This window comes from Coturnix japonica, chromosome Z, assembly GCF_001577835.2.
Source record: "Coturnix japonica isolate 7356 chromosome Z, Coturnix japonica 2.1, whole genome shotgun sequence".
In the NCBI taxonomy this organism is placed as follows: domain Eukaryota; kingdom Metazoa; phylum Chordata; class Aves; order Galliformes; family Phasianidae; genus Coturnix; species Coturnix japonica.
This window is the reverse complement of record NC_029547.1, coordinates 37,984,412-37,997,259: the sequence shown is the minus strand read 5'-3', so window position 1 is coordinate 37,997,259 and position 12,848 is coordinate 37,984,412. Positions and strand designations below refer to the sequence as shown.

Below are 12,848 nucleotides of genomic sequence, written 5' to 3'. Positions count from 1 at the left end.
GCCTGTATGTGAAGCTGGGGGCATCCATTGTGCTCGACCCCTTGTGGCCTCAAGTGGAAGCCAGTGAAAGAGGGGCTTGGCATTGGCCCTGCAGGGCCAGAGTAGCTTGTGGTGCCCAGGGGTGATGTCAGCCCTGCAGAAGGTAGGAGGAAAGAGCTGGGGTTGATGTTATGCAACACACTGAATGCACTGGTGGAGAGCAAACTCTGTGAGTGCTGGCATTGTCTCTGGGTGGGTATCTTGACTCAATGCACAGAATTCAGCCTAATGAAATCTCCATACTTTGTCTGTACTTGCTGGGAGTACAGCATTTCTAGTCCTTTTTGTGGAGATTCAAACAATTTTGTTTCTAACAGGAGAATACAGCATTTCTGTAAGGTTAAATACCTGGTAATGAAGTAGAATTGTCTGAATGATCAGACTGGCCAGAAGCATTAAAAAAAAAAAAAAAGGTCATTTTGTGGGATGTTCATTTGTTTAACTTCGTCACTGTCGTCTGTTTTAAAATGGATTTGGCCATATGGTCACACTCTCAGTGTGTCTGACAGGAATCTGATTGCATCCTGTGCAAAATCAAATGTGCGCATTACTCCTTGGTGTGAATAGCAAACAAGCTATAAAAAATGGGCTTCCTGACAGATGCAGCGTGGTCTTGGGAGCTGGTGGCCAGTAAGAAATATCGGGATGGGGGGAGCAATGATAGGCAGCAGGTTTGGTGCTTGGGGGGAGTGCTGACCTGACCTGATTGTGTCCAGCAGTGAGAGCAGTTCTGCTTCAGTGCAAAGCCATTCAGAAGGAAGCTGCTTAGGCGACAACAGATGGTACAGGAAGCAGCTGGTAGGGAATACTTGAAAGAAACTGTACCCTGTTTCATAACATGTGCATTCTTTTTTATTTTTTTTATTTTATTTATTTTTTTTTTTGCTACCACCTGAAAGCGTTATTTAAGAAAAAGTAGTTCTGGATGTACAGTTTCTCTTTACTGATTGTTGTTCCTTTAAAAATTTTCATTAGAACTTTGTGCTACTTTGTGTACAGATGAAATTTGTGCTATCCCAGGAGTATAGGTGAGAAGACTTGAAAATACTGCTTTTAACCACACAGGAAAACAATTACATGTTAGAGGAAAGGCCACTAAGAGGTTAAGTGAAAAGTTGGGCCTAGAGGAAAGCTGACTGCCGTGGAACAGCACAGTACATTGTTTTTAACATATTACCCATCAGAAGCTTATATCCAAGTTAAAGTAGCTCAAGTCAGTTATTTTCAGCTCTTTTAAAATCGTTAGGTTTAGACCTCGAAGCCCCTTCTTAGATGAACTGGAAATTTAGTCACGTTCAGTATGTGTGAGGGTCTGGGCCTATTGTTAAGCATGCACAAATGTTTGTTAACTCTGAAAAGTGAAACTCCAGTTTTGCTTTTCAGAGGATGAAATTGTTACAGGATCATAAACTATTAGAGTTGCTACAGTCTGTATTAGCTGCCTATCCCACCCATAAACCGTCTCCCTGATTTTTAGGAAGTAGCAGAGTCCGGGGTCCCTTATTCCTCCTGATACTTTACCCAGAAAATTCCATAGTTGGGCTTATCTACCAAAAACCTACATCTCAGCTCTGACCCGAAGGAACCATACCTTTGGAAGAAAGGACTGTTCACTCTCCATTCATTCCTCCATCTCTTTGTTGAGATGGTCAACAAGGATAGCAATTGTGACAGTGGTTTTCTATAATATGTACACCTGCCTGTTAGGAAGTGGACTGAGACCACCAACTCATTTCGCATGAGCTAGCAAAACAGCTGTCAGATGGTAAACAACTTGTGGTCACTGTTGTTCCTGGCTTGATTAGAACCAGTGACCCAGAGGTGAGCAGCTCATATCCTGTTACCAAGGACATGTGTCACAGCTCAGTAAGCAGCTACTGCATTTTACATTTAATTGGCAAGTTTGAATTACATATGCCAGTTTTGTCTGTTATGTATATTCCTGTACATTTCAAAGCTTCTATTTTTTATTTTTTATTTTTTTTTAAATTTATTTATTTATTTATTTATTCCAGATTGTACCATTGAACTTGTTCAGTTGTTGTTTTTTTTATTGTATTTTGGAACGTCTCAACCCAGAGAGACACCAACCCACAAGTGCATTAAAACTTAAATAACTTCTTTAGTGATTTTATTTATTTTACTTAATCAGAAATAATGTGTATATATATACATTCTGCGTATGGCTGGTACAAATGCATACATGTGGAATAATCTTTATTTGATTTTTAGAAGGAAAACATTTTAGCCTCTTAAATTGTAGGAAATGTTTCCCACTACAGTCTGCAGCAGCTGTTGCTGGGCTATCTTCCTGAGCCCACAGACAGCTTTGTATCCTTGTCACTACTCTAAATGTTCTCAGACTGGCCAAATGAAGAGCCATCTTTGTGTTTTTATTTCTGCTATTCATAGTCATATAAGCAGTAATGAAATTCATAACAGGAGTTCTGGAGCCACTGCCATCATCTGTGAGAGGTAACATGACATTTTGGGAAGTAAAAAGCTTCTGAAGTGCTTTTGGTTTTTGTAGCTTTTTTCATTTGTAATCAGTAATCTTTTTTTATATATATATATATATAATATATATATATAATTTAAGCAGAAATTATTGAGATAATCAGTTTGCTTCTAGATTTTCTTAGAAGCTAGTGGTCCTTAAAGAGATTGATAGAGTCTTTATATTGTGATATGCTGATGTCATTTTGTTGGACGTTAGCATGGAAGGGGTGAGAAAAGAGTACTGTTAACTGAATGTTGGGAAAGGAAATGGAATAGTGCTGGCAGCCTTAACCTGGGCAGGTGCAATTGTTGCCATTCTATATGAGCAATATAAATGCAGGCGTGTGTATTTAGCAGAGTAAAAGCAATGAAAGAAAACCTAGATACAGTGGGGTGTTTCTAACTGACCATAGTCCAGTGTCTTGCACAGGTCATGTTTAATTAATTGCAGGATATAGATAATCATTTTTTGTTGAGCTGTTGGAACAGACCGCTGAATGACCATGTAGTCTCTTTAAGACACTGTCTTACCACTGCATTCCAGACCTTGCAAATGCATCATTTTCTTTGAAATTTTATGTTACATTATTAAATAAATGAGCATTAAAAAAATTAGCATGGGTAACCAAAAAATTGTACAGTGCAGTTCTAATTGGCTGACAAGATCCCCCATTAACCTCATTAGAATTTTCAGTGAAATTGTTATGTTGTTCCTCCAATACCTCTGCACTTTGCCAGTAAATTCTGAAGAAGTTGCCACCTTACCTACTTCTGTCATGAAAAATGAAGATGCTAAGTAGTACTGTCTGTGTGCAGAAAAACTGTATTCTACAACTGACAAAGAACATGATGAGCAAGCAGCATGCACAGGCTACTTTAGGAGCAACAGGAAGCTTTAAATCAAAAGGCTGTAATTTTTCTTTGTCCAATAAGAAGCAGGGTAGTCTTTGTATCCGCCAGAGAGCTCAACTCTCCATTTCTTTATTCAGTCCTGTGTGATTCTTCTCAGGTACTGCATTCTATTACATGGCAGGCACAAATATTTCTATCCTGATAAATGTTTGGGACAGGGAGCTGAAGCTGTGTTCTTCCACTGTAAAGGACTGAAACTTCTTCCACTCTGCAATTTTTGAGCAGCATACCATTACACATGTAATAGAAATAGTGTATGGGAACAGCTAACAGAGAGACTTGGTGAGGAAGAAGAGTGGAAGGAAATCCTCAGCAGCAGTTAGTCCAGAGAGAGATCTTGTTAGGTGGCAGGAGGGAATGTGCAGGAGGTATATGGTGGCTATGGGTATCCCTCAGGCAGTGATCTCATGACTTATGTAAACAATTCTGGAAAAATGTATTCAAGTGTAAACGCTTGTCTTCAGAAGGTGAGGTCTCCAGAATGTTCTGTACCATTCATGCAGGTCAGACTTGACACAGAAAAGCTTAGGACCCCAGACCAGTACTATTTCTGGAGATACTGACTTTGGTTTCACAAAATTTCATCACTACACTGTGTCAGGCAAATATTTTTTATCCTAGTTGTTGGCTCTCATGAAAGTTGTTTATTTAGAGGGAATTTGCTCTCTGCTAAGGTAGTTGCTGTACAGTCACGTACAAGGTATCAGTTGAATGGTTAAAAGCAGGTTGTGTACGCATCTGAAAAAACAAACAAACAAACAAACCCTCAGGCTATATGTTGCAGTTCAGGAACCTGAAATTAGAAACTGATATATTAACTGAGATAGGGTCCCAGGACACTGACGTTATTATTGTGTCTTGACGTTTTTTTCTTCTTTTTAAAAATTTCTTGTTGGCTAAATTTTGCAGAAAACATGGTATCATTTTGAGTAGACAAACACCTAAAATCTGTTGACTCCACCTGAAGTATACAAAACTGCTGCCTTATATTACCATTGGCCATGAGACAGTGTGCAGATCTGTTATTTAAATCAGTGTTATGACTTGCAGGAATTTGTGCCACCAACTCAGATGACTGGTCACTAAATCAGATAATAATGGACTCAAGTGCTATCAAGTGATTTCTTATATATCAGAAAAGGAGAATGAAGTATGACTTTTGTCACCAAGATATTAAAGGGAAATAGTTCTGTCTTTAACAGTGAATAAAATCAGAAATATCGGTAGTCCGTGTCATTGCATTTCTAGTACTGTTTTCGCCAAATATAAGAAAATAGAGCCCATGAAGGAAAACCACAAAATAACACAATTTTATTCATTGGTTTTATTTTCCATTACATCATTTGTCCTATAATGTTTTTTCACATAATGATGTCCTTGGCAATCAGAAGTTTCCTCTGCCAGTTCACAGTTTCTTTGTATGTGACTGTTACATTGTGTAAAGTATCTGTGTTTGCCCATGGAGTTATCTTTGCTCTGTTTGGCAGAGTAAATGAACATAATGATCATGTCAAATAATAAAATTGTGTAATGCCCTAAGAAATATGCAGAAAAGACTGACAGTTGAGTTCTGGAATATGTGCTTGTGTTCCCGGATGGTTTTGCTATTCCTGTTTTGAGTGAAAAATAGGGGAAACAGCTTCTGTTCTGTTGGCTGACTTGTGTGATGCAGTTTTGATTAGCTAAATCTGCCTTGTCTGTGAAGTTAATGTGGTTTGACAGGACCCTGATTAGGAAGCAATCATTTCTGTTGATAGTAAACAGTTGGTCACTTTCAGCAGAGATAGGAATGTCAGCCTTTGTCTTGCATGACATACGATTTGTTGTTTCAAGTCCTAGCTAAATTCAAAAGTAAAGTGTGAGCAGAATGGGAGAGAAGGTAGTACCAGAACTAAATGTTTATGATAGAGTCCACAGTCCTCAAAAAATTGGGTCTTTATTGTCTTTGCTGGCACAGGGGCACAAAGAGAGAGAATGCTATTTTGTCTTCTGAAATGCTTACTGCCTGAAGGGCTGCAAAAGAAGCTCTGGCTCCGTGTTACACTGGTTAGGGTGGTTCTCTACTCCCTTTCTATATTCCTGTAAGAAAGAGCAAATTTTATTAACATACCATAAGAGTACTGGATGGGGGAGAAAGACAGCAGTGATCATGAACACTGGGCTGTTGAGTGAAAGTGCTGGGATTACATAAAAATCCCCCTCACAAAGAAGGTATGAAAAACATGATACAAGGGTGTGCAAATTAACTTTCAGTCTATGGTTACTGTTTGATATGAAGGTTTACTTGAATCTGTATTTAGTTGTGATTGCTCAGCTTGTTATACACAGTGAAAACATCTGAGGCAAAGTCTTACCTGTTTCTAGTGTTTTATTTGTGATACAGTTAAACAATTGGTTTTTTTTGTTTTTGATATCACACATATGCAGTGGTAAAAGGGCTGTTAGGAAGTTATAAAGGGAATCTAGGTGAGGAAGTTGTACTTCCATTCATATGCTTTATTACTTCAAACTGACCATTGTTTGATATGAATGAGATAACTTGATATGAATGAGATAACTACACAAATGACAGACTGAGAAAATGGAGTGTGTTGTGGAAATTCTTTTTCGAAGAATTCATGATCTGGAAATTAAGTGATACCTCATGTAAAAATGACTATCATTTAATTGCTGATGGTGTGATTCTGACAAGTTTATCCATGCCCAATTTCTTTTCTGGTGGTCCACTTAGCCTTAGGGATGGCATATGCATAGGTTGAGGGCCCACTTTTTTTAAGAAAAAAAAAAAAGTGCTCCTGGCTTATTCAGATTTAAAGGGTATCATTTCCCACACTGCCAGCTAGTTACAGATCAGTATATGTCCTAGGAAGACTAGGTGTCTAATTTCTCTTCACACTGTTGCAGGATTCAACTTCAGCAGTAATTCTATCAGTGCCAAGGTGACAGAAAATAGGTAACAAAGGATGTCTGTAGCTTGGACTTAACAGATGATAATTTAGTCTTCCTTATCTGAATGTGGTCTCAATTCAGCCAGTTAGCTGAATTAATTGTGCCACCCCCCCCCCCCGCCCCCCACCACACACACACACTCCCTCCATGCCCTTGTTAGATAGAGGGTTATATAGATTATACAAACTCTAGCTGAATTCTGATCTCTGAGTGGGAAGATAATTTTCCATTCTTATGTAATATTTCTGGCAAGAAAAACTGAATATGGCTCCTTCTAGAGCCTGCCTACTTTTGCAGTTTCCCCTTGCCTTTTCCTTTCCTCTTTTAAAAACTCTGTTTTGATATGAAACACACTGTTCAGCTCATTTGGATTTATAAAATAGTCACTGCACATTCACTGTATCCTGCATCACAGAATATTATGCAGGTGTGGAATTATTGGGGCAAATAAACCATAGATAGTCCTTTCTGCTGCATTCACAGCTAGTTCTCTTAATGTTAAGTTGATATTTTTTTTCTTTTTTTTTTTGTTTGGAAGAAGTAGCACTGACCACCTACTCCTTCTCTCCTCACTTTTTTGACTGACAAGAAACATTCTGCTTCTGACTTTGCCAGATTATTTAGGAGAAGGGTATGAATTAATGCCCATTATCTTGGAAATGTGCTATTGGAGCAGTGTGTTCATACAGGCAGTGGTAATTGTGACAGAGAAGTATTTGATGTGGTCTAGAAGAGTTGTAGAACCATAGCGTGGCTTAGGTTGGAGGGTACCTTAAAGATATCTTTTTCTGATCCCTTGCAGGGCTGCCACCCACCAGCTCAGGCTGCCCAGGTCCCCATCCAGCCTGTCCTTGAGTGCCTCCAGGGATGGGGCATCCACAGTTTCTCTGGGCAGCCTGTGCCAATGCTTCACCACACTCTGAGCAAAGCATTTCTTCCTAACATCTAAACTGAATTTCCCCTCTTCTAGTTTAAAGCCATTCTCCCTTGTCCTGTTGGTGTCAGACCATGTTAAAAGTTGCTTCCCCTCCTGCTTATAGGCTCCCTTCAAGTACTGGAAGGCCACAATGAGATATTCCTGGAGCCTTCTTCGACCTGAACAAGCCCAGTCCCTCAACCTTTCTTCACAGGAGAGAAGAGCTCCTGTGGGCTCCAGCCCATTGATAACTGTTGTGGCCCTCCTCTGGACCCACACCAACAGCTCTGCTATCTTTCTTATACCCGGGGCCCCAGGCCTGGACACAGTACTCCAGATGGGGCCTCAGGAAGTGCAGAGCAGAGGGGGGCAATCCCCTCCCTCTTCCTGCTGACCGCCCCTCTTTTGATGCAGCCCTGGTTACTGTTAGCCTTCTGGGCTGTCAGTGCATACTGCTGGCTCATGTCCAGTTTTTTGTCCACCAAAATCCTCAGGTCCTTCTCCTCTGGACTGGTCTGAGGGAATTCTTTTAGTCTCTACTCACATCTGGAATTGCCTTGACCCAGGTGCAACACCTAGCACTTGGCCTCATTGAACTTCATTAGATTCTCATGTGCCCACTAATTGAGCCTGTCCAGGTCCTTCTGGATGATGTTCCACCCTGTCAGCTGCACCACTCAGCTTGGTGTTATCAGAAAACTTACTGAGGGTACACTCAGTAAGGAACAGAAAAAGTTGTGAGTTGTTTTTGTTTTTTTCTTGTTTTTCATATTTACAAAAATTTTTGTTTGAGCCTTTGGTTTACATTATAGTACAGTGAGAGCTTTAATAAGGAGTATGATTTTTGTAGTATTACTAAAGTTAATTTCTTACTAGTTTTATTTACTCGGTGATCTTTTTGAGATAGATTAGTCTGTTCATGTACCATAGCTTTTCGGACTGGAGGATGTGCATTGTAGTCATCACAAATAAGTGTATTTTAGCTAATACAAAACTATTGATATTTTTACATCAGTTGGTGGACGAGTGAGTCAGGAGTTAAACTACACACGGCAGAAGATTGGAGAAGAGGCTATGTTTAACCCCCAGCTCATGATTCAGACTCCACAGGAAGAAGGAACTAATGTACTGACAACAGAAGCACTCCGACAGCACCTTGACTCTGCACTTCAGGCCAGCAGAGTACATGTTTATATGTACAACAGGTGAGCAGATAAGCAAAAATGTTCTTGGTGATATGTAACTACCGGAGATTGAACATGTGTTTCCCTCCGCATATTTCTAAGAGATGAGAACTCTTGAGCCTTTATTTTAGGACTTTCTGATTTGTCTGCCGCTGGTAAGTGGTTTTGGAAGAGATTCTAAAAACATGCCCCTATGAGCAGTTCTACATTATTTAGCAGTTATCTTTCTTGAGAAGTGATATCTATGCTCCCAATATGAAATCTAATTGATCATATTTTTAAAATTATGAAGCTTTCTGTGTTAGAGTAGTATTTATTCACTGACCCACCATCTTGAATCACATAGTGACTCTAAACATGAGTACAGTTTACTGTCATTCTGGTAGTTTGTGTATAAAGGGGGATGAAAATTTGTGAGAACTGTCAGCAGATGGAGTAACAGTTATTCAGTAACATAGGTAGTCATAGTAGAGTTGATCTTAAAGTTCAGCATCTGTGGGTAAGAATCAAGGGGAAAGTCTGCATGGGTTCATGAAAGGCAGGTCATGCTTGACCAGCCTCATTTCCTTCTATGACTGGGTGACTGGACTGGTAGATGAGGGAAAGGCTGTTGATGTAGTCTGCCTAGATGGTCTCTCACAGTATTCTCCTGGGGAAACTGGTTGCCCATGGCCTGGACAGGAATACCCTCCTTTGGGTAAGGAACTGGCTAGAGGGCCATGCCCAACAGGTAGTGGTTAATGGAGTTAAGTCCAGCTGGCAACCCGCTACAAGTGGTGTCCCCCAGGTGTCGGTACTGGGGCCCATCTTGTTTAATATCTTCATTGACCTAGATAAGGGGGTTGAGTGTACCCTCAGTAAGTTTGCAGATGACACCAAGTTGGGAGGTGGTGTTGACCTGCCTGAGGGTAGGGAGGGATCAGAGGGATCTGGATAAACTGGATCGCTGGGCTGAGGTGAATGGGATGAAGTTCAACAAGGCTAAGTGCTGGGTCCTGCACTTTGGTCACAATAACCCCATGCAGTGCTATAGGCTTGGGGTTGAGTGGCTGGATGACTGTGAAGAGGAAAGGCACCTGGGGGTGTTGGTTGATGCTCAGCTGAACATAAGCCAACAGTGTGCCCAGGTGGCCAAGAAGGCCAACAGCATCCTGGCCTGTATAAGAAATAGTGTGGCCAGCAGGAGCAGAGAGGTAAATCATTTCCCGATACTCAGCTCTGGTGAGACTGCATTTTGAGTACTGTGTTCAGTTTTGGGCTCCTCACTACAAGAAAGATGTTGGAATGCGTCCAGAGAAGGGCAATGAAACTGGTGAGGGGTCTGGAGCACAAGTCTAATGAGGAATGGCTGAGGGAGCTGGGATTGTTTAATCCTGGGAAAAAGAGGCTCAGGGGGAGACCTCATTGCATTCTGCAACTTCTTGAAGGGAGGTTGTGATGAGCAGGGGATTGACCTCTTCTCCCAGGCAACAAACAGGACCCAGGGAAATGGCTGCAAGTTGTACCAGGAGAGGTTTAGACTGGATGTAAGAAGGAACTTTTTCTCTCAGAGAGTGATTGGATGCTGGAATGGCCTGTCCAGGGAGGTGGTAGAGTTGCTGTCCCTGGCATTGTTCTAGAGGCATCTGGATGAGGAGCTGTGAGATATGGTTTAGTGGTTTGTTGTAGCTATGATAATGAAAGGACAGTTGGACTACATGGTCTTGTAGGTCCTTTCCAACCTTGTGATTCTATGATTCAGAGTGGCTATGTGCACATACTGAAGACTGGGAACTTTGTGGTATCCAACAACAGTGGTAAGACTGCACCATACAAGGGTACCAGCTTTTGACTATTGAGGTGTCTTCCTGAAAAGTGGTTCTTCCAGGGTTAATGCTTATATGATGATGTGCCTAGGGATGATATCTGAGTCATGAAATCCAGTATCTTTCAGGATATCTTTTCAGCATATTTAGCTGATGCCTGAATTAGCTTGTGCTCAGGCTCCTGTTAGCTTTTACCTGGCTCCTGCTTTGCGTTAAAGTGCCTGAAGTCATGTCAGTAGAATTTGTAATACAGCTGAAAAAGGGAGGGAGAAAGCCTGATGGTTTCTTTCCCTTCTGTGTGTGTGAGTCAGTTTAGGAACATTCTAGTCCTCTGAGCCTCAAAATGACTTGTCTTTTGGTTGCATCTCTGAATGATAACTGAAGTGACAAGTGGTCTAATTTATATAAAGTCAAATTTCTGTCCCTTTTAATCAAATCAACCAGTTTGCTCACTTAAAAGCAGCTCTATTTATGGAGACCATTTAGAACAACTGAAACAAAAATATCTATAACTACAAAACGAGCTTTTCATGTGAGGTGTGGTATATCTATGTTGAATAAAATTTGCTTTCCTCAGTGGTTTGCTACTTGAAGCCAATAAAAGAGTTTAAGTTGTAATTTTTAATGTATGTTACATTTAAAATATAACTTTTCAGTTACTGTTGAAGAAAAATATTTGTTGTTCTTATTACAGACAGTGGAAGTTGGAACATTTATGTTATAAATCAGGGGAACTCATCACAGAAGCAGGTTACATGGATCAGGTATGCATAGCAGTCATTTACTTGGAAACTTTTTCTATAATCATAATTGAACTTATGCTGCTTAGATTATGTTCTAGCCTAATTTTTGCCACTTCTCATTTTGACAGATTATAGAATATCTTTATCCTTGCTTAATTATCACTCCTTTGGACTGCTTCTGGGAGGGAGCAAAGCTACAGTCAGGAACTGCCTATCTATTGTAAGCATGCAATTATTTATCTTTCTAGTCTGATTAATTTTAATTCTATAACTATGTATGATTTTGCATTGCATTCTGACTATCCATTGACATTCTGGTTTAACAGTAAAATAAAATTATGGCGTCTCTACTGGAAGTCTGCATAGACTTTTTTTTTTAACTGAACACATATTTTTGTTTCTGCAAGATGAATTGTAGGCATCAATTTGGTTTCTGTAGTATTTTTCTCACTCTGCTAGCAAGCCCTTAAAGCTATAAGTTCTCAGTCTAAGCTTTAAGGGCTTTACGCTTCTTTTGGAAATAAACTTGTCTCTTTTTTTTCTTAGTTTACAAATAGCATTGATTAATTGGAAATTTTATTTCTAAGAAAATTTCTGGGGTTAAATCTCAGATCTTCTAAGAAACAAAAAATCCAAATCCTTTACTTATGAGTTCATCGAAGAAACCATACATAGTATCTTTTATGGGTGGTTTCTCACAATTTATAAATGTGATATTATATGCCCTAAATCATTCAAGCAATTAATTGTTGATATGTGTGGGCATTTTCTGTTAATTATGCAAGAGTTAATTGTTTCTGCTCTGGTTTGCTCTTGTTTCTGTCTCTGTAAAAGCAATTTGCAATGGCTATCTCATAACCTTTAGTGTACATTTCTAGATGGGAAACATACAGGGCTTGTGATTTCTGGTTGGGAGAACTGGAATAGTGACTTAAGCCTGGTTAGGCAGATACAGTGTGGTTTGAACCACAGAATAAGGCAGCCAAAATCCATTCTAGTCTGTCAACATCAAAAATTCACAAGTTGGGGTGGGAAATACGACAGTGATAGTAATGGTAGCCGTGATAGCAAGAGAGCTTGCTAGCCAATAGTCAAGCTGTCAGGGCATTTGAAGAAGCATAGTATAACCAAAGATCATCTGTATTGATTGATTACATCTGCAAGATGGTTATTAGAGTAGCAAGAAGTAATCTGATACTATGAGAAAGGCTTTCTTTCTTCAGCCCCTTCTTTTCTTTCCTTCTTCCTTTCCCCTAATTCTGTCCAGCAGCAATTGGCTGCTTTTTTATTATTTAGGTGCTTAATAATTTCTTTACTTTTGCTTGTAAATAGAAGTGCTTTTTACTTGTGAATATATTGTATTTTTTGCAATAACTTTGTAAAACCCAAATATTTATTTTTAAATGGCACTAAGGCTACAAAAAAGGTACATAAACAAATAAAATTAAAATATGCCACATTTCATATCCTGTATGAAACAATCTTATCAGCAAATGTAATAACTTAGAAAACAAACATAATTAAAAAAAACAAAAAAAACCCTGATTTATTTTGCAGAGGGAAGCCTCCTTTGCAGTGGATCAACTTTGACCCCTTAGAATTCTTGGAAGAGTTAAAGAAAATAAACTACCAAGTGGAGAGCTGGGAAGAAATGCTGAATAAAGCAGAGGTTGGTCATGGTTATATGGATCGACCTTGCCTGAATCCTGCTGATCCTGATTGCCCAATCACAGCTCCCAATAAAAATTCTACCAAAGTAAGTTCTTGTGCTTGTTTGTATCTTATATTGGGGAAGCTAGAG

General features: G+C 39.6%; 1 protein-coding gene across 3 annotated transcripts in view; it reads left to right on the top strand.

Moving 5' to 3' along the window:
* PTCH1 (patched 1) overlaps positions 1-12,848 on the top strand; it is a 66,443-nt gene that overhangs the window by 12,808 nt on the left and 40,787 nt on the right. For 2 of the 3 annotated variants that reach the window (XM_015849306.2, XM_015849307.2), the window contains exons 3-6: positions 8,331-8,520; positions 10,999-11,068; positions 11,176-11,267; positions 12,605-12,803. In XM_015849306.2, the coding sequence (XP_015704792.1) occupies positions 8,331-8,520; positions 10,999-11,068; positions 11,176-11,267; positions 12,605-12,803 (551 nt within the window). Of the gene's footprint in view, positions 1-8,330; positions 8,521-10,998; positions 11,069-11,175; positions 11,272-12,604; positions 12,804-12,848 lie in introns of those variants that run through there. The other variant, XM_032441271.1, reaches the window with a different exon arrangement.